General features: G+C 45.8%; 1 protein-coding gene across 6 annotated transcripts in view; it reads left to right on the top strand.

Annotated features, from left to right (window-relative positions):
- ASPDH (aspartate dehydrogenase domain containing) overlaps positions 1 to 21326 on the top strand; it is a 200921-nt gene that overhangs the window by 144521 nt on the left and 35074 nt on the right. For 3 of the 6 annotated variants that reach the window (XM_085616122.1, XM_085616121.1, XM_085616120.1), the window contains 2 exons: positions 11517 to 11743; positions 20437 to 20594. In XM_085616122.1, coding sequence (XP_085472248.1) covers positions 11517 to 11743; positions 20437 to 20594 — 385 coding nt within the window. The remainder of the gene's footprint in view (positions 1 to 11516; positions 11744 to 20436; positions 20595 to 21326) is intronic. The other 3 variants (XM_085616123.1, XM_085616118.1, XM_085616119.1) reach the window with 1 other exon arrangement.

Raw genomic sequence — 21326 nt, 5'->3', positions numbered from 1 at the left:
CCATCGCAGAGTTTAATACTGGGATCGTTATACACAGCGCATAATTACAGGCCTCCGCCTCAAGCAGCATTCCATGTTATTGCGTTGTGCCAAACGATGCAATTTCCAAATGACATTCACTCTAGATATTAGCAGGCTTAGTAGTGATTCGGATTTTTGTGGTGTTATAAAACTCTTGCATTGTGGGAAGTTTACTTGTTCCTGGACCTGGCCTGGCAGTTTGGGCTGGACTGTTCCATGGGGAACACGGTCAAGACTGATTTGCATATGGCTGGGTCTAAACTGGAATGACATGGGGAGCAAAAACATGATGGAGTTAGACCCAGATCTCTCTACTGGGGTGAATGTATGACATTGTCCTGCATTCTGTCCATCAATTGTTTTTGTTTCCATGTGTCACCCCGAGCGGGACGGGTATGCCCATACGTGGGTCCCGTGCTCTCCATGCCACTGGAGACAAGCTAGCCTGGCTGATGAGGGGGTGATACCCCAAAACTGGTCCTAGGATGCTTGTTTCCAGTCCAGGGAGGACCTGCCCTGGCAGTTCGGGCTGGACTGTTCCCATGGGGAACAGGGCCAAGCCTGATTTGCATATGGCATGGGGAGCAAAAAAAGATGGATTGAGGCCCAAGTCTCTGTACTGGGGCGAATGTATGACATTGTGCTGCATTCTGCCCATCAATTGTTCTTTTCGTACTTTATAAAAGTGGCATTTTAAAAAAACTATTTAAAAAGTAGCTTTACTAAAAGATGTGTTATTAAATTCTGAGCTCAGATAGCCTAAACTCCATTCCTCTATCTTGTCACAATGGAAAGTCTATGGGACAAACAGCCTTTCAGCAGTGAAAAATGAAAGAGACACTATTTCACTATCAAGACATGTAAAACACATGAGTACATGTCATAGCTTTCACATACACTGCACCCTGCCCCTCGGGTTTCTTGGGCCTACCTTAGGGATGCCTTACATGTAAGAAAAGGGAAGGTTAGGGTCTGACAGGCTAAGACTGCACGCATAGACACTGCAGTGGCATATCTGAGACACATTTGCAGGGCTACTCATGTGGGTGGCACAATCAGTGCTGCAGGTCACCTAGTAGCATTTGATTTCCAGGCCCTAGAAACACTCAGTTCACTTTACTAGGAACTTACCAGTAAATCAAATATGCCAATCATGGATAACCAATCATAATCACAATTTACACATGGAACACTTGCACTTTGACACTAATCTGCAGTGGCAAAGTACCCAAAGCATGTAAGCCAGCAAAAATGAAATCCAGCACACAGTCAAAAAGGCAGGAGGTAGAGGCAAAAAGTCAGGGGAAACCACGCCAAGGATGCCAAGTCTAACACATAACAAAGTCACGATTGCCCCAAGTCTCTCTCTCTCTCTCTATGTCCAGACAGCCAGATGCCATGGTTTGAACAAAATCATTTGACTTAGGGCACTATGACAAGGCTGCCATGTATGTCAGAGTGAGCGTGATCTTTGAGAACACATGAACATGTATGCGTATGAATGGGATATATGTGCACGGGCGAATGAGAGACTGTGTCATATGTACTTATGACATAGGACACACCTTTCACCGTATGTGACACTGTTACTTGTATAACACGAATGAGGGAAATTTAAAGTGCAGATAAATGTTCTGCAAAAATATAGAATATTTTTTTTGCACATTTCTGCAACTTAAAATAATGTCTGTATGTTTCACTTATAAATATGGGATGGTATCAAGAAAATTACACATAAGAGTAAACTTTGTTTATGTGGAGTCCATAAAACTCATCATTTAAATTTTCTTCAATTTCCAAGTGTCGTATTTACAAGCACAAATCAGCTTGCTCCCAGTGGAATGTAGACAGGGTGTCATATTTATAACATAAAAATACCTTTGTTTAAATGGAAGGAATTTTAAGTGAATAAACATACTTCATAAAACATTAAGAGGTATTTGGCCTAAGTGAAGGTGGAGAATGAGATTAATACTTAATGATTTATAGAAAACATTTTCTTCACTTTAAATTTCTCCATTTGAAAAAAAGACTATTTTTCAGTTATAAATATGGCACAGTGTCTACTGGCCACTGGGAGCTAAAGGCCTGCTGCTTGTTAGACACTTTAAAAAGGGAGAACATGAAAATGAAGAACTAATCATTGAGGTAACTTTTCATTTTAATTTTCTGTCATTCAGAAACATCATTTGTTCTTGCCTCCAATATTGAGTTGAGAAGGAATTTTATTTGAGACTTAAATACTCCCATGCTTCAGTTCTTCACCTCTGTCACCCAGCCTGGCCCATAAATCTGACTGAGAAATGCTCAATATTAGGCCCTGCTATCTGCAGCCTAATGATAATGTAAAGTAAACACAGCCTACCGTTAATGTTAAAAGAAAAATGTGACCCGTGATTATTTAAAAATTAACTCAAAGGCTGCAAGCTACTTTGAAGGTGTCTGGGAGATACTGGTAGCTTACGATTGACTGGTTTGAGACACCAGCACTAAATGATGACTAAGCTTTTGGCCAGTAAGGGGGAGTGGCCCTCCCCTCATTGTTAGAAGTGAGGGTGGAACAATGTTTGCCACATTTGTTTTGTTTAATTTATTTGAGGTTCTAGTGGAAATGGTTCACCTGAAAAGCAGGTGCCAGTATTATACTTTTATTAGTGCTTTGTGGCTCTAATCAGTATATGTAATCATTTATTTTGCCAAATAGCCTGCATAAATGCATGCCTGGATACATGCATACCTGGATATGGCTGGCACGGGTGCAGCCTTGACACCTGGCATGACGCTCACTAAAGCAGACCTAATGGGCAGCCAGACAGTCCTAAAATTGGAGCTCAGAGGCGAGCTGAGAAAGTACCTCTCTGCAGGTTTGACTAAACGTCATTCAGGCTTAACCATGAGGCTTACAGACTTGCACACAGCTGTATATGCGGTGGTCCAAAGTTCCCTGAACACTGAAAAGCAAGTGGAGGCCCTTCCGACTGCTCAGCATGACATGATAGCCTGATGCGAAGCATTAGAGGAAAAGCTCACACATGCATTTGCCTGCAAAAACCACTAAAGAAGGAAGCACTTATGGCTCAGAGAACTTAGTGCAGCGGTAATTGACCCCAATCTGGAGGCCTGTGTTATTGGCATGTTCCCATCCTTGTTGGGTGACAACCACTCAGAAGTCTAAGTGGGCAGAGCCCACCATGTGGAACCCAAAAAGCAGTCCCAGTAGCAGAGTCCTAGAGATTTCTTGATCAAGTTCCACTACTTTTCTGGGAAAGAGGAAATCCTGTGCCTTGCCAGAAGAGTGAGAGTGGTCAGCTTTCAGGACTTTTGTTGCACAGTAAATAAAGATGTCTCTCAACTCACTGTACAGATACCAGCTGCGTTTCTCCCAGGTACACGTAAGCTTTGGGATGATGGCGTTCAATATAGGTGGATGTGTTCATTCGGCCTCTCCTTTGAATGCAGAGACCAGTGTCACACGTTCACAGGTGTGTGGAGGGCCTAGGCCTTGGTGGGTCTCCTGTTTGACAGTCTATTGGGACCCCTGGGGTCAGATGCTGTGGACCTAAGACGCTCCCAGAACTCAGAGCATTCTTGGTGGCGTCCGCCAATCAGAACCGGAGCACTGGTCCAGGGTCTGGGTGCTGCCAACAGCTTATCTGATTAAAAAAATCATTTGTTATATTCTGAGTTGAACAAGTGGTCGTACCGGGTAAACTCGCACATGGCCCTTGGGATAAAGAATAGGTCATGTACTGTTATGGCCTGACGCCCTGGTAAATCAGGAGATGGGCAGATCTCTTGCATCTGTCTTTACAGTGACAGCCTTGTGTGGGCCCTTGGGGCCTCGCTGGGGTCTGAAATTTTACTCGGTGGACCAGGATAAATGTCACTACTAAAAGCACCTGGGAGCAGCGGGTGCTGCATTGGGGGGCTGGAGGCACATGCGGCCATCCAGTTGCAGGGCCACACACTGACCATGGAAGCTAACTAGCTGAGATACGGATGGGTCCTAGCAGGAGCGGGGGGAGGACCAGATACTCTCCTGGGGTAATAGATGCCTAGCTGACCAGTGCTAGTCTTGGGGGTGTCATCCCACTCAGTGGAGGGGACCTCCCTGCCCTAGATAACAGGTTTCTGAAGGCACACTGTGCCCTTATCTGTCAACTGTTGGAGAGGGCATGTCTCCTTCTCCTGGTTTTGACTATGTTTTGTTATATTGATGATCAGTTTAACTCATTTTTATCTTTTTGGTTTTGGGTATTTAGAGGGGCGGGTCTCTTCCAGTATAGACTACATAGCAATGTTTGCTTCATATCAGGTAGCCTTAGCCTACACAGCGTAGTTTTATTCCCAAAACTATGATCAAAGTGATCTTGCTAAATGTGTGGGATCGCACTCCCCTACTAAGCGGGGGACCATCTAGTGCACCCTTCAAAACCATTACCCAGATGTTATATGCCTCAGAGGTGATAAGGGAGGATTTAGGCACTCTGCATACCCCGAGGCCTATCACTCCTTGGCATCGACTAAACAGAGGGGTGGAAGACTAAGAAGCAATTTACCCCTAGTGGTCTCGCAGATCAAGGCAAACAGAGAGGGAAGATCCCTAGCACTGGTGGGCACCCTAGGCAATACCTCATCACTGTAGTGACTGTAACACAGCTCAGGATTCCTTGATCCTAACATTCCTGGAGGGTCTTGCGGGGTGGACCAAAGGGGAGATTATACTCACTAAAGACTTTAACATGGCATGGGAGCCCCATAAAGACAGTGGGAGGCTATGGGGCACAAATGGGAGCCTTTCCAAATTGCCTTTAAAAAATTGGAAAATCTTGGCCTTCGAGATGTCTGGTGGGAGGATGGACTTTAAGTTTACCTTTTACTCTCATGTCCATCTGACATACTTCCGTATTAACTAAATACTCCTAAGTAACTCACTTATTGGGCTACTCTGTTCGGTGTAGAAAGGACATATTGCTGTCTCATATCACATGCCCACCCTAGTTGACTTGGGAATGGCACGAGCTGCAGCTCCCCAGACATTTGTGACTTCACCCCTCCCTCCTGAAAGAGATCCCACTGTTCAGCCGGAAATTGCCACTTGCATTGATGAGTTTGTTTTAGCTTAATGATGGAGGGAAAGTTGCTATACCAGGGAGTCTGGGACGCTTTCAAAGCAGTCATATGGGGCTCCTTTATGGTGGCGGCAGCTGAATCACTGACTCCGCAAACTTGAGGTCCAACAGCTGGAGGTAGAGATCCAGAAATTGAAGGCGTAATATCTCAGATGCCCTCGCGTCATACCACTGATGCTCTCATTGCAGCTCGAGGTTAGTTATGTATGTACTATGTGAACAGAGTCAAGCTGTCACTGCAATACCTTAGAAAACACTTGTACATTTGTAGCAGCAAAGTGGGTATGCACCTAGCAATGAATTTTATGGGGCAAGAAGGAAAAGAAGTACACAAGGGACATTCTTGATAGTGCAGGGACCCTCCTCGTGGCTGACACCAAGAAGGTGGATGAAATCCACTGATTCTATCAGGCTGTTTATAGTAGTGCCCCCTCCTCCACTGATGAAGGGGAGACCCTCCTCGAGCAGTCCTCTGCCGCAGTCTACAGGGACCCAGAGGGAAGCCCAAGAGATCCCTAATAGTGCAGAAGTGGTCCGTCTAGCCATTAAATCTTTCAAATCTAATAAAGCAACAGATCCAGATGGTCTCACAGACCAGGTTTTTAAAAATGTACTCACCCAGACTGATTCCTAAACTCCCTATTTAACCACTGTGCAGAGCACCGGGCGACCATGCAGTCCATATGGTATGTAGTGGCGATGGTTATAGTGTAACCGGGAAAAGATCCATCTCACTGTGCGTCATATCACCCTATAGCCCTCCTGAACATGGATGCCACACTTTTCTCAAAGATGTTAGCCACATGCCGCAGTGATGTGCTGCCCAGCCTGATATACCCGGCCAGAGTGGGTTCTTATAGGGCCAGCAAATGCATTACAATCCTAGATCAGCTAATCACCTAATGAAGAAGATCTCCCTCAAGCAAGTTCCTGTGTTTTTTCTGTTATTTGTGGCTGAGAAACCTTTGACATGCTTCAACTAACTTTGAAAAATGGGTATGGGCCCCAATTTTGTGAGAATGATCTTTGCAAATTATGCCAAGCCCATGGCCAGGATCACTCTCAATGGACACCATTAATCACCCTTTGCATTCTCCAGGGGCACACGGTCGGGCTGTCCTCTCTCACCTCTATTATTTACCTTTTCATTGAGCCTACCTGATATGGCAGACTCAAGAGGTGACTGGAATACGGTTCGGTCCTCAAGAATTTATAATCTTGCTCCACACTGACAACATCCTCCTGACACTATGCTCTTCAAAGACCTCGCTACCGGCAGTCATAACTTTACTTCAGGCGTTTGAGAAAGCTTCCGGCTATAAGACCAATATGGAGAAGTAGGAGATACTTACACCAACTCTTGACAAGGAAGAACAAGTGGAGGTGATGCCACAACTTCCCTTTCACTGGGGCAAGTCCTCCATTAAATACCTAGGCATACACTTAACAAAGTCTGTGAGAGACCTTTTTGGAGCCAACTACACCCATTTGATAGCAGCTATAGAGTTGGACTTGCGGTCTTGGGGGAAGCTGATGCTTTCCTTGCTGGATCGGATTATTGTGGTAAAGATTAATATTCTTCCGCCTACTATATCTTATAATCTGGTTTGACCCTGTGTACTTTCATACTGTCCAGTGCCACCTATGTCATTCATCTGAAAGGGCAAAACCCCCAGGCTCCCACAAAACTTCATGATACTGCCAAGAGACGCAGGGGGCCTTGGAGCCCTGAGCATACTGCATTATTATGCTGCAGCCAAACTGCTTACCATGGTAAAGTGGTCCATGTTGAACTTGGAAAATAACTAGCATGGAATGTAGCATGCAATACTGTGGAGACCATTCTAGGACTTAGTCTAGTTGAATAGACTCATATTAGTACTCCAGAAGCCATAAACCTCAAAACCTGGGATGTGTATGCAGAAATGAGTGGACATGTCTTTCATAAGTTGTGGGTGGGAGGCAGCCTGAGGATTTGGGATATGTATGATACTGTTGTTCCAAAATCTTTCTTCCAGTGTAGAACTGAGTTTGCCCTCCCAGAGTCTTAGAGACTCCTATACACTCAGATTTGACATTGGATAAAACATCCTGTTTTTCCCGCAGGAGATACCTAAACTAAACCAACGCTCGAGTCAGTCCTTTCAAACCTCATAGGCACCCGAGGCACAATCTCTGCTCTGTGTTATATAAACTCCTCCTAGGGCAGGATAGGCCACAATCATGGAAACATAACCGGGGGTTAGAACAATCCTTAGGCATACAGAACACAGCTAAACACTGGGATAGATTAAGCAGGGACACATACAAATCTTCTACGTCTACCCTGGGGAGATAAATTCACTTCAAGGTCTGCTATGAATGGCACTACATCCCCCACAGGCTACACCGTATGTACCATAATGCTTCCCTTCTTTGTTGGAGAGGCTCTGGTGCCCCCGGGGATGTGCTTCATATCTGGGGAGCGTGCCTGGTGGCCCACTCCTTCTGGGAAGAGGTCTCTAGATTTGTACAAAAAGTAATGACATACCCACTCTCCTCCACCTTGATACTCCTAGACCTCAAGCCCACAATGTGGATGGTAATGACGAGCCACTAATGGCACCTAAGCCTCCAGTGCCTGAGAGCTGTGAAACCGGCAACAGCTTTTAACTGGAGGAAGGTGGAGTGCCCTCTGTACAACCTGACTATGGACTCTGTTGGCATGGAACACCTGATGAGTAACGTGAATGGCACCTACTTAATGTTCAAACTCAAATGGAAAACACTCTATAAACAACATAAAAGCAACCTCCCTAATTTGATTTTACAAGCACGCTGGAGGGTCCTGGGTCTTTTTTCAGTAAAAATGCAAGGACAGTTCAAGTCTCGGGTACATTATGTCTGGACCTCTACTGTAATAGACTTGAACTGCATTTTGGAAATTGATTATTGTCGAGGGGTCGGGAGGTTCTACTCTGAAAGTTAGGGTGCAGAGGGGTATCAATGTATTTTTCATTGGCATGCTTTGTACTCAAGTATGATGCACTCTGTAACAAATATTTGCCTCATGTTGGTCCCTGTTAAAAATGGGGTTCTCTAGTTGGCAAGGGTTTGCACCTTTGTCCAAGTAGGGACCCTTCCTTCTAGTCAGGATAAGGGAGTTACACTCCTAAAATAACCCCTGCTCACCCCCTTGGTAGCTTGGCATGAGCAGTCAGGCTTATCTTAGAGGCAGTGTGTAAGGCATTTGCACATAACCAACAGTAACACATGTAAGCACTACAAAAGGACATCACACCAGTTTAGACAAGTCCAAAAACGATAAAAATCCACACTACAGTAATTATAAATCTTCAGTTATCAAAATAACTTGAAATAAAGTTCTTCTATGTCGATAGCTCCGTCCGGGGCTGTTACGGTGTCATGAACAACAAATTCCAAACAGTTCCTGCTGACCGCAGTGTCGCGGGCCAGCTACGGTGTCGGGAAGACCCGCAAAACCAGTACCTTTAGAAATGCAGGGAGTCAGTGACCTCTTGTTGAGCTCCAAAAGCACGGCGTCCACAGGCGTCAGTTCAGGAGGTCGGTGCAGGAGTCGTCGGACCCTTGAAGTCACACACGTTGCAGATCGAACTCCTCAAAGTTGAAGTCGGGAGCACCGGCGTCGGCAGGTGTCGGGTGCTGCTGTGCGAAGGGCAGCGGTGCGGCGTGCCATGCCATCAGGTCGTGGTTCAGGCATCGACTCAGTGACGGTTGTCCAACGGCATCAGTGAGACCAGGGCTGCAGTGCGAAGTGATGCGGTGCTCTTCGCGGTGCTGGCAGGTCACGTGCAAGCAGCGTTGTCGTCGTTGCTGAAGCGCTGTCATTGGCTGACGAACTGGAGTCGATGGCGCGGGCAGGCCAAGGCTGCAACGCAGGATAAGGACTGTGCATTGTGTAATTTACGAGCGGTGCCCTCGAACCACGGTGCAAGCAGCGGCGTTGATGTCGGCGTGGAGCTGCTTTATCGGGGATACGAGGGCGGCGATGTGAAGAGAGGTGGTGCGGAGTGCGGCACCCACAGGTCGCTATGCAAGCAGTCACTCGATGGCGGCATAAGCAGGCGTCGGTGCGATGTTGCGGCGCTGCCCTCTGTGGTGCCTCCAGGACACGGAGTCGGCAGCTGAGTCGTAGATGGCGTTGAGTTGCTTTTTCATCTGTTGCAGCACAAAACACACAGTCCCTAATGCTGCGGGCAGAAAAACTTAGAGTCTTTGCTGTTCCTGAGACTTCTTTAACAGGGGGCCAGCTCTACCTTAATCACTTGGAAAAACTCACAAAAAGAGATTGCAGAAAGTTCAAGTCCAGTTCTTTCACTGCCCAAGACAGAAGCAGCCACTGCAGGCCAACACAGCAAAGCACACAGCAAAATGGTAGTACCTCCTCACAACTTCTCCAGCTCTTCTTCCTGGCAGTCTTCTTGGTCCAAAAGAGTTCTAAAGTTTAGGGGTTTGGGCCCCAATATTTATACTCCAAATTCCTTTATCCTCTCAGGCAGAGAGTGTCTGTGCTTAGTCCATACCAGTTTGGTCCTCTCTGGCCCAGCTTCCCACCAGGAGGTGGAGACAGCATTGTCCAAGGTAGACAGGGCCTATCCAGGTGCAAGGGAAATCTCCTCCTACCACTCTAAATCCAGATTGGGCCTATGCAGGTGCTAGTGACAACTCCTTACACTACTCTGAATGCAGCCCAGGACCATTCAGCCCAGCCCTGACTCATCCAGACTCTCTGGAGCCACTGCACATCCCCAGCCCCTCTCACTCCAAAGCCAGACAGTCAATACACATCCTAGCAGAGGCACACAGGATGGCTAAGCAAGAAAATACCTACTTTCTAAAAGTGGTATTTTAAAACACAGAATGTAAAAATCACCTTTACTAAAAGATGCATCTTTAGATTCTGAGTTCAGGCATGCAAAACGTTATTTTCCTATCTGGTCCCAATGGGTAGTTATATTGATAAGATGTTAAAAATTAACTCCCATGCTTTCCTATGGGACAGATAGCCTTTCCATAGTCAAAAACAAAATAGGCAGTATTACACTATCAAGACATGCCACACTCATCAGGGCATGTCCTACAGTTCACAATCACTGCACCCTGCCCAAAGGGGTACCTTGGGCCTACCTTAGGGGTGACTCACATATAAGAAAAGGGAAGGTTAGGGCCTGGCAAGTGGGTGTACTTGCCAAGTCAACATGGCAGTTACAAACTGCGCGCCGACTCTGCAGTGGCAGGTATGAGTTACCTTTTCAGTGCTACTCCTATGGGTTGTACAATCAGTGCTGCAGGCCCACTAGAAGAATTGATTTACAAGCCCTGGCACACTCAGTGCACGTTACTAGGGGCTTACCTGTAAATCAAATATACCAATCATGGAAACATCAATCCATAACACAATTTACCCAGAGAGCATAACCACTTTAGCACTGATCAGCAGTGATAAAGTGCCCAGAGTCCTAAAACCTCCTAAGACAGGTCAGGAAAAAATAGGAGGAAGAAGCAAAAAGTTTGTGGTTAACCCTGCAAAAAGGGCCATCTCCAACAGTCCCCATCCTGATATACAGAAGGGATACCTTTGCTGACATCTTGATATTCTACCAAAGTTAATAAAAAAGATTTCAACGTAAACATAAACTTAGAAATATTCATGTCTCCCCCAGTCCTGACCACAATGCCACTACTGAAGTCTTTTGCAAGTCAATTGTCATGCCTACACCATATATGGCCTAGAGTCTTAATAAAGATGGAGTAAAATTATAGTCTGTTAAACGTAAGAGGTTTCTGTACAGCGCAACATACTCTCATTTGACATAATGAAGAAAAAGTAGACTTAGGGAATTGAAATATTTGCCTAGGATCACATAATTTGTTCAAGCAGATAAGCTGGGATTGACCCTCAAATGTTCTCTCTCCACCCTGTGCAATTCAGGAAGTAGATGGGTATCTCTTTCTCTCGTTCATTTTACATCACAATTGACAGCTTTGTCGTTAATTCTTGGTGCATGTATTTAGAACGTGGGGCGAGTGTGAGGGGGCGAACGCCACAAGTAAGCTCAGCTCCTCTTGGGCTTGTGTGTGTGTCCAAGAGGAACTTGAGATGAGTCAGAGCCAGGCATAATGCTTGAGATTTCAGTAGCTCATCCACCTCTAGGACACGGTTTGTGATTGCCGAGTGACCTACGAAGATGGAGGGAGGAGAAGGCAGGGTTGAGGGCAGGGATCAGATTGGTCTCCTTATTTTTCCTTCCCTTCTCACTGTTTGAAGTTTGGGGATGGGTACAATGCTGCTGATGTTGCCTGGTGTCTTTTCTTCACTACTCCCAATCTGATTGGCTCTAGGGTCTGAAGGTCACCATGACGAAGCACCCCAGCAGTTTTAAACTGGAGGGCCGGCTGCGGGACCTTAACCAGGAAGTCAAGAGCAAGCGGACAGTTCTCTATGAAGGACCGGTGCGTGACCTCTGCCCCCTGGCTCCCAACAACGTGAACACAATGGCAGCAGCATGCATGGCGGCTCATAACCTGGGTTTTGATGGCGTGCTTGGAGCCTTGGTGGCCGATCCAAGGTGAGGAGCACCATGTTCTTTCCTGTTGTTTGGTACAACTTCTATTTCACTCTGGGTGTTAGAATGAAGGATTCGTCCATTTCATACAGGCTCTCTTCTAGGGGTGGGCGGAATTTGCGTAGTCGCGCTACACAAAGCTCCGCAAAAAGGTAAAAAATCTCCGCGAGCATTCAAAAATTCCGCGAACACGCGGAATTGCTTGTTTGCGATGCCTTCTTCCTGTTCGCGAACGCTGTTTGCCTGCTCGGGGGAGAATATCTCACGGACACGCATTTTGAAAGCGCAAACAGGCAAAAAATTACACAAAGCCGCGGATCGCAGAATTTTTGGCAATTTCGCGTTCTCTGCAGAACGCGAAATTACCCAAATTCCCCAAATTCCGCGAGCGTAACAGAATTTACCGCCCAGGTCTACTCTCTTCTCTGCACTTCTTCACTTTTTTGGCGGAATATCTTCACTGCAGGGGGTGTATCTCCGGGCTAGCAGCACCCGAGTGACCTTTTCAGCAGCAAAACGTGTCAGCTACTGATCACAATCAGTCACGCGCACTTAACCACAGATCACAAATGTTCACAGAAATGCTGACATACACAAACCCCACAACAGCTTTTATACACTGAAGCTCGAACCAGAGAGTGCCTGACATGGGTTCAATGGCACGGCAACAGCATTTTACTTCACTTTCAAATGATGAAGTGAATATTTGATCTAGGGGTTACAATCAGGTTCGTAAACCTCTGTGTAGGAGGGCTGCTTGTTGACGTGTGATGACATGGAGGGCTTCTTGTTTCATAGCTAGCCCGTTTTCATGGCTCATACTTGTAAAATTATTGATTAATTCACCAGACCAGCCCCTTCTCTCTGCCATCTTGGACAGCGGTCCATTAAGTTTTTGTGAGTGGGCACACCCTTTCAAGGCGCTTGGAAAACACATGTCCAGACTGCAGCTCAGGGCACTAATAAAAAAGTTCAGATTTCAATTTCCATCTTTTTTTCATCCTTCTTTTCCCCAATTTATTTTTTCTTTCTACGTTCACAATTCACATCATTGCACTCGATTTTTGTTATTCTTTCTTCATTTTCCTGAAATCCTCTCTCATTTTTATCCCACTTTCTTTATTTCATTACTTCATTTATTTATTTGTGCCCCTCACTTTGTTTTTTCTTTTTCTCTGTCCCATCGTCTTTATATCTCAAGCATTGTTTCCAAACGTTCTCTTTTACCTTGCTAAATCTATTTGTCATCCTTTTTATGGATTCATTTAATTATTTTTGTTTTTGTTTCATTTGTTTGTTTTTTCTTTACATTTTTGTCTTCAATGCATTACATTGTATGTCCTTTCCCCATATTTCCTTGTACATCTTGACTCCTTTTGTATAATTTTTCCTTTACTTCTCCTGGTTTCTTACTCTCCATCTGATTTTATTTATCCTCTCTTTTATTTCTTGTTTGCTTTCTTTTCTTTTCTCTGACTTTCTAGGTCTATTTTCCTGTTTTAGGTCTTATTTTCGTCAATCCTAATGACACCTTTGCTGCCATTTTTTTAAATATCTGTCCTTTTCTCCATTTTTGTTCTAGTCTTACGTTCTTTCTTTCATCAAAAATTCCTACTTTGTCTGTTTCCTTTGTTCCACATTGTTTTCTTTATATCTCTCTTTACTTCTTTCCACCATCCATTCCCTCTTCTTCTGCCATTATTTCATTTGTCATTCCATCTCTTGTTACTTCTTTCTATCCGTGGTTTCATCCCTTTAATTCTTCCTTCTCTCTTTCATTATTTGCATTCTTTTTCCCATCATGCCATCTGAGTTCTGTATTCCTTTTACAGCCCTCTTCCCTTTTTCGTTGCATCTTTCCTTTTTCTCTTCATTCTCAACTTTTTCTGTTTATCCACTTTCCTGTTCTTCTTGCCTTCTTTCCATGCATTTATTATGTTTCCTTTTCACCCATCTTTTATTCCCTTCTTCAATGTTTTCCTCCCTTTTTCCTGTATGTCTATCCTTCTTCCCTTCCTTCTACTTTTTTCCTTCTTCCATCTGTCTTTTCTTCATCACTTACTTCTTTCTTCTCTTCATTCCGTTGGTTTCTTTGTCTCTCCTTTAGATGTATTTTCCTTAATTAAATTATGGATTCCCTTCTTTAATTCTTCCCCTTTTTCCTTTCTTTATTCTCTTCCTTCCTTTCATTTTCTGCTGTCCCTTACTATTTTTCTGCTTCTCCTTCCCACTTTCCATCCTGTCCTTACATCTTAGGGACCTCACCTTCTTTACAAGGCAGTGTTAATCCACTACACGTGGTATAACGCTGTCTTGTCAATAAGGCACCCTTTCACACTGTATTTAGCATGAAAGGGGGTCAATGGGTATTGTTGTGGGCATTCCACCACAACACCCATTGATTTTGATGCTGCCCCTATTTACAAGGGCAGCGTAAATAGGAGGCAGCACCAAAATTAAGACCAGGGGAAACCTGATCTTAAACAGGCAAAATGAGGAGAAATTCTTTATTTCTCCTAGTTTTTGCTGTTTCCATGTGTGCTGCCATGTGCAGCACACATAGAAACAGCAAAACCTATGGTTGTTTATGTGCAGGAATGTCCCCGTTCCTGCACCTAAACAATCATTTAAAACAAATGCAGTTTTGCAACTTCTATGTGTGCTGCATTCAGCAGCACACATAGAAGTTAAAAACTGCATTTAAAGATTGCTTATGTGCAGGAAGGGGTGCCTTGAGGAAGAGGTGTGGCGCAGCGGCCAGGGCGGCTGACTCCGAAGCACAGGGCTCACGGTTCGATCCCCGGCGCCCGTGGCAGGTTAGCCCAGCACCATGTGACTTCGGGCAATAGCTCGCTTAATCTTCCCGACGGCCCCCAGCGCCTCGATACCCTTAGGGTAATCATTTGTGCTTTACAAATACTGGTATCATTCCTGCACATAAACAATCTTCCCCCCAACGCAGATGCCCTTGCACTATAGTGCAATGGCGCCTGTGTTGGCTCAACGCAGCTGAACTCAGCGCCAGCGCTAGGGGAAACACAGGGGTGCACAGCATTCTTGTGAACACGGCACATCCCTGAGCTTTCAGAATGGAGAAGCGTGGCATTAGCAATATTTGCGTAACGTCACGCTTCTCCATTGTTTGGTAAATATGCCCCTGAGTTTGTTTGAAGGACCCCAAATCTCTGCTCCATAGCATCACACACCTCTGGATTTTGCCTCTGTAACTGATTTGAGGCTCCTTTGGACTGCAATGCCCTGTCATTCTATGAACTGCACTTTTCCCTTTGCAGCACCCATGGCCATGGGTAGGACGTATTTGAGATGGCTTTTCCGAGAAAGGGAGTCTTTCATTCTCACCCCAGTGGTAGTTGTTTTCAGTATCTGACTTCCCAGTACTGGTGGACTGCAATGTGCTTCCTTTGTTTCTGCCCCCAGAGAATCACTTGGGTGTGGTTGGCTGCCTCCAAACGTGTGAGTGTAGCACAGCACCTGAACGGCAGGGTGACCTGTACTGCCAATACATCTGGATATAAAATGGAGCTGGAGATCCAGGAATATGTCAACTTTAATGTCTTGCAATCTATGTGCACCAACATATAGGACGGACTGGACACATGTAATGACATTACATTGCTGTTCCCCAACGGAGTTATGGATGTGATCTAGCACTGTGGAAGACAGCTGTTGTTTTCTGTGGTTTCACTGAGAGCCACTATTGTGAACACCAGATTGCAAGTCTGTTTTTTTATTACAATGACATAGCAACAGTGGAAAAAAAAGTTTCCCACTGTTGCTGCATCTTAAAGGAATGAGGCTGCTCTGGCAGAGCTTTCAGACAGCCTGCCAGCATGGCACTGGCTCTTTCCTCTGATGAGAGAAGAGAGAACACCTTTGCGATGAGGGACATGTGGTGGGGGTGGATGGCTGGCAGCAGGTACTAGGGACAGGGAGTAGAGGCAATGTTTCTATGACTCCCCATCATTCCCCTGCCCATGTGTAGCATTTGAACACTGGGGAAGCTTAATTTGGTGGCCATACATAACACAATTATAGATGGTTAGCTGGTTAGAAAGTGAGTAACAGGGATAATACTTACCTTGGGACTCTGAATAATATCACAGACATTAATCAAATCCGTTTACATCAATCTCTGAAATGGAACATGAAGAATATATATGGACAACCATTGGATAGTTTCGAGTTATATAAGTTACCCAAGAATAGGGGTATAGTTTGTTTGGTTTATGCTCAATTTTTTGTTGTGTATACACAAGATATGGGATTAGTAAGAATAAACATTAATAGCTCTATATGTAGTATTAAAAAAAAGAATTGTATTAAGCCAAGAAAGAACCAAGACACAGTGATATAGAACGAATATAATGGTGGAGAAAATGCATAAAGATGGAAGACAGAGAGATAATGAGGTAATGATAGATAAACAATGATAAAAGTCGGGTATCAAGGATGTACATGGAGTATTGTGTTCATAAAGAGTATGTATTGTTGGAAGATTTTTGGATAAATGCTAATAAAACATATTTAAAAAACACATCCATTTACATCACTCAGAACACCTCGGTGGAAAACATTCCTGTTATTGACTGTTACCCATCTATAATTCTATATGTTGATGTCAGCCGAGGAGAAGCAGCGGAATGCTACCAGAAGAAATGGTCCAGGCTCACTCCCAGCGGATGTGATTGAGTACTTTTTGCCTAGACAGAGATTAGTCTGTCTCTGCCCAATCCAACCAAGACACACAGCAACGTTTTAGACATTGCTTGTCTGCTGCTCTCTGCGCTTCCCAATTAGAGAGTCTTCTGTGTGACCTTCATCCCAGCTGAAGTCACAGTTGCTGAAGGAAGAGCTCAAGAAACCTCTTAGGTGTTCCACCGTGGGTATTGTAATATGGCGGATTGCACCTATGGCTATGTGGGCCACTCCAGGAGTTGTCTTCCAGCGGAGGGAGACCTACCAGGATTAGCCATCAATGTCACTATGCAAACATCATTCCATGAGACCTGAATCACACCAATGGCAAAAACTGACATGGCTGAGATACTTTGGCTTGGCCTCTGCTGATGGTTGTGTAGTATGCATGTAAATCGCTCTTCACATGCCTGTGGACATCTTCTGAGACAAGGACCTCCTTGGTGGCAACCGCAAGAGAGACGGCATGATCACACCAAGTTTTATCAAGTTACCATCTGGTACCAAAATTGTGGCAGGTGGCAGACTTTGATTTTGCTCTCTATGCCACAATAAAGATTGTTTCTTGATTGCATCTATCTGCCCATGTGCAAGACCAGCAAAACTAAAATTGTTGTGTTCTGATCCTCTTTGCACACATACCCCACTCAGAGCTGTTTGAACAAATCTGTGATATTGCCCAAGGGTCTAGGCTGTGAGCAGGTACAATTAAGCCTCTTAAGGAGTAGGCCAGGCAAAAGGACATTCATTAGAGCGTAATCCCGCATAATACATGAAATTTTGCACTATCCTGTTTACGCAAAATGCTAGAGAATATGCCATTATGCCACTTTGCGTTATTGATATTTCATTCTAATACAAATTCGATTGTGGGTCCACGGGAACAATTTGAACGAACACAACTCACACGGATCTTGCGCGCATCATTGCACTATTTTACACTATCTTTTAGTACAAAAGCATTCTCATGTCTAAAATGGATGCATTTCACGTTAAAATATATGTGCAAAATGCTGGACTGGCATTCACGTAATTTTTTTAAGCACTTCACTTATTTCAGCAAACAAGTATGTGAATTTTGCCCAGGCCCATTAAAAGTACAAATATTCCTACACTATTTGGCTATCATGTTGCTTACTAACTGTTCTGTTTTACTCTACTATTGATGAAAAAAAAACACTTCTAAGGAGACGATTCTGGCTTACTGATCAACTTATTGTACGATAACCATGTGTTAGCTGTATTTGGATTTCTAACCATACATTGCTGTCCGAAGGGATGTCTTGACTGCCTGACCTCACCCCCTGAGACACAAACCCCAAATACGGAGTTCTTCACATTTCAGGAAGTGTGCAGTGCTTTCCAGACCCCCAATTTCTGTCATAAGGTTTGTCCAGTTCCTCTGCCAAAAGATCAGGAGATCTGGCTTGACAGGTGAGGGCATCTGTCCTAGACCAGTACCTGTGGTGGGATAACCTTTGTCCTGTGTTTTAACCTTTCTGCTTCCCACACTTTATTGTGAGGACGTGAGGACGTATGCCCTGGCATTGGCTTGGCAGACTGAATCCCTCCTTCTGTCAAGGTTAGACTACAGCAATGGGCTCTATCTGGGAGCCCCCAGTTCGGTGATCAATAAACTACAGATGGCCCAGAACTGTTCAGCCAGATTGTTGACGGGAACTCCCAAATTCCAGTCCTCAAAACCAGCCCCTCGCCTACTTCACTGGCTCCCAGTGAAAGAACGAGTTATGTTTAAGGCTCTCTACATAGTTCACAGGTCCCTGCAGGGGATTGGCCCTCCTCTTTTCTCGGCGATAATTCAGCCCTACAAAGCTAGGAGGGGACTTCGCTCAAATGATCTCCACCTTGTCAACATCCCCGAAATCAAACGAGCAAAAAGTGGCGGTCGACTCTTCTCTCTTAATGCCGGCAGGCTCTGGAACGCTCTGCCCCTCTACCTCAGGAAAGAGACTGGTCATCTTGCCTTCCGGAAACAACTCAAAACCCTCCTTTTTCCCTGAACCCTGATGCGCCATCGGATTACGAGTGTTCGCCTAGCGCTGGGAGGCCTTCTGGCAGCCATGCGCTTTACAAATGTCCTTTCATTCCATTTAATTTCATGATGAGGGAATCAATGAAGTGTCTGTCCCTGGTAGCAACAGCCTATGCCCTGGGTCCACCCTTGGGGAGATTGTTTCTGTCTTCTGTCCCTGCTTCTGGATTTAGGGCCTGTGCCGAGGACAGTCATTGTGAGGATATGACCTCTGTAATGGGCATGCACCTGTGAGTTGAAGACCTCTGTCCTGAACCAGTATTTGTAGTGTGAGAGTTTCTGTTTTTGATCCTTGAGAAATGAGTGACTGTTCTGGACTTCCCCATGCGCGGTGAGGTCCTCTGTCCTTGGTTTGTTCATGGGTTGTGAGGGCCTCTGTCCCGGGGCTGCTCATGGGTTGTGAGGGCCTCTATCCTTGGTCTGTTCATGGGCTGTGAGGGCCTCTTTTCCTGGGGCTGTTCATGGGTTGTGAGGGCCTCTGTCCTGGGGCTGCTCATTGGGTTGTGAGGGCCTCTATCCTTGGTCTGTTCATGGGTTATGAGGGCCTCTGTCCTAGGGCTGTTCATGGGTTGTGAGGGCCTCTGTCCCGGGGCTGTTCATGGGTTGTGGGTGCCTCTATCCTTGGTCTGTTCATGGGTTGTGATGGCCTCTGTCCTTGGACTGTTCATGGGTTGTGAGGGCCTCTGTCCTGGGGCTGTTCATGGGTTGTGAGGGCCTCTATCCTTGGTCTGTTCATGGGTTGTGAGGGCCTCTGTCCTGGAGCTTTTCATGGGTTGTGAGGGCCTCTGTCCCGGGGCTGTTCATGGGTTGTGAGGGCCACTGTCCTTGGTCTGTTCATGGGTTGTGAGGGCCTCTGTCCTGGGGCTGTTCATGGGTTGTGAGGGCCTCTATCCTTGGTTTGTTCATGGGTTGTGAGGGCCTCTGTCCCAAGGCTGTTCATGGGTTGTGAGGGCCTCTATCCTTGGTCTGTTCATGGGTTGTGAGGGCCTCTGTCCTGGAGCTGTTCATGGGTTGTCTGGGCCTCTGTCCCGGGGCTGTTCATGGGTTGTGAGGGCCTCTGTCCTGGAGCTGTTCATGGGTTGTGAGGGTGTCTGTCACGGGGCTGTTAATGGGTTATGAGGGCCTCGATCCTTGGTCGGTTCATGGGTTGTGAGGGTCTCTGTCCTGGGGCTGTTCATGGGTTGTGAGGGCCTCTGTCCAGGGGCTGTTCATGGGTTGTGAGGGCCTCTATCCTTGGTCTGTTCATGGGTTGTGAGGGCCTCTGTCCTTGGTCTGTTCATGGGTTGTGAGGGCCTCTGTCCTTGGTCTGTTCATGGGTTGTGAGGACCTCTGTCCCGGGGCTGTTCATGGGTTGTGAGGGCCTCTGTCCTTGGTCTGTTCATGGGTTGTGAGGGCCTCTGTCCTTGGTCTGTTCATGGGTTGTGAGGACCTCTGTCCCGGGGCTGTTCATGGGTTGTGAGGGCCTCTGTCCCGGGGCTGTTCATGGGTTGTGAGGGCCTCTATCCTTGGTCTGTTCATGGGTTGTGAGGGCCTCTGTCCTGGTGCTCTTCATGTGCAGTGTGGGCCTCTGTCTTTGATCAGCCCATGAGAGAGTAGTGGCTCTGTCATGGACCTGTCCTTGTGCAGCAACTACTTCTGAATCGGTGTTCTGTCCTGGAACTGTCCTTGTGGATAGGCTACTCTTTTCCTGGATCTCCAGGTGAGTGGAAAGCCTTTGTGCCAAGACTGTATGTCTCCCTATCCTCTCTCTTATTCAAGAGGTTAATCTCACTTAGACGCTCTGCAGGCCCTTGTTGGCCAAGCTATGAGACTTTAACAATGTTTGTTCTTTACAAAACCCTCTACAAAGTTATACTGAAATAAAGGCACTGACACTACACGAATAATGAAGCAGAATGTCTCTGACATAAGCCCTGCTCTCTTTCAGCCTCCCGGACTGGCATGTGGTGGACATTGAGGTTGTGGGGCCTGTGGACACAAAGAGTGGGCATACATTAATTGTGAATACCAGCCGGAGGAATCCTGCCATGCCAAGCGCTGTGACTGGCACCGCCACCTTCTCGTCCTTCTGGAGCAGCCTCCTGGGTAATGGCGTGTGGCCTGCTTCTCCCAACCAAGGCCATGACACCACAGTCACGTGCAACCCATTGCTGATGGCTTCCCTCACACATACACACACATTCTCAACACATGCACAAATGCCCACTATCACACAGTCACAAACATACAGGTAACAACCCACACACAACGCCCAAACACCAACAGTCATAGTAACATACATTCACACCACACACATAATGCACACACAAGGATCTGCAGTCACATTCACACAGTCACAAACATACATGTAACAACCCACGCACAACCTTCAAATACCACCAGTCCTAGTCACATACATTTACACCACACACACACAAGTACCCACAGTCACAAAGTCGGACGCACAAACATAACCATATACACAAGCACCCACGCACACCCACAGTCACATTCAAACACATTCATGGCACACAGGCAAACATCAAGCCACAATCGCAGTATCTCATACACACATGCAACGGATATACAAGTGCTCACAGTCACAGTAGAACCATAGACACAATCACACACACGTGCACAATCACATGCATATTTCTAAAGTAGTCAAAAAACATCCAATTGCTGTGGGTGCCATACATGCCTTAGGGAGTCATTATATATCTGTCTGTCTGTCTGTCTGTCTTTCTGTCTGTCTGTCTGTCTATCTTTCCGTGACTCCTATTTCTACAAACGTTTGACAATTAAGAGTGCATCTAAATACACTGGTTCACACCTCCA

This window comes from Triturus cristatus, chromosome 7, assembly GCF_964204655.1.
Source record: "Triturus cristatus chromosome 7, aTriCri1.1, whole genome shotgun sequence".
Lineage (NCBI taxonomy): Eukaryota > Metazoa > Chordata > Amphibia > Caudata > Salamandridae > Triturus > Triturus cristatus.
Note: the sequence above shows the minus strand (reverse complement) of the source record. Positions and strands in the feature narration are given on the sequence as shown.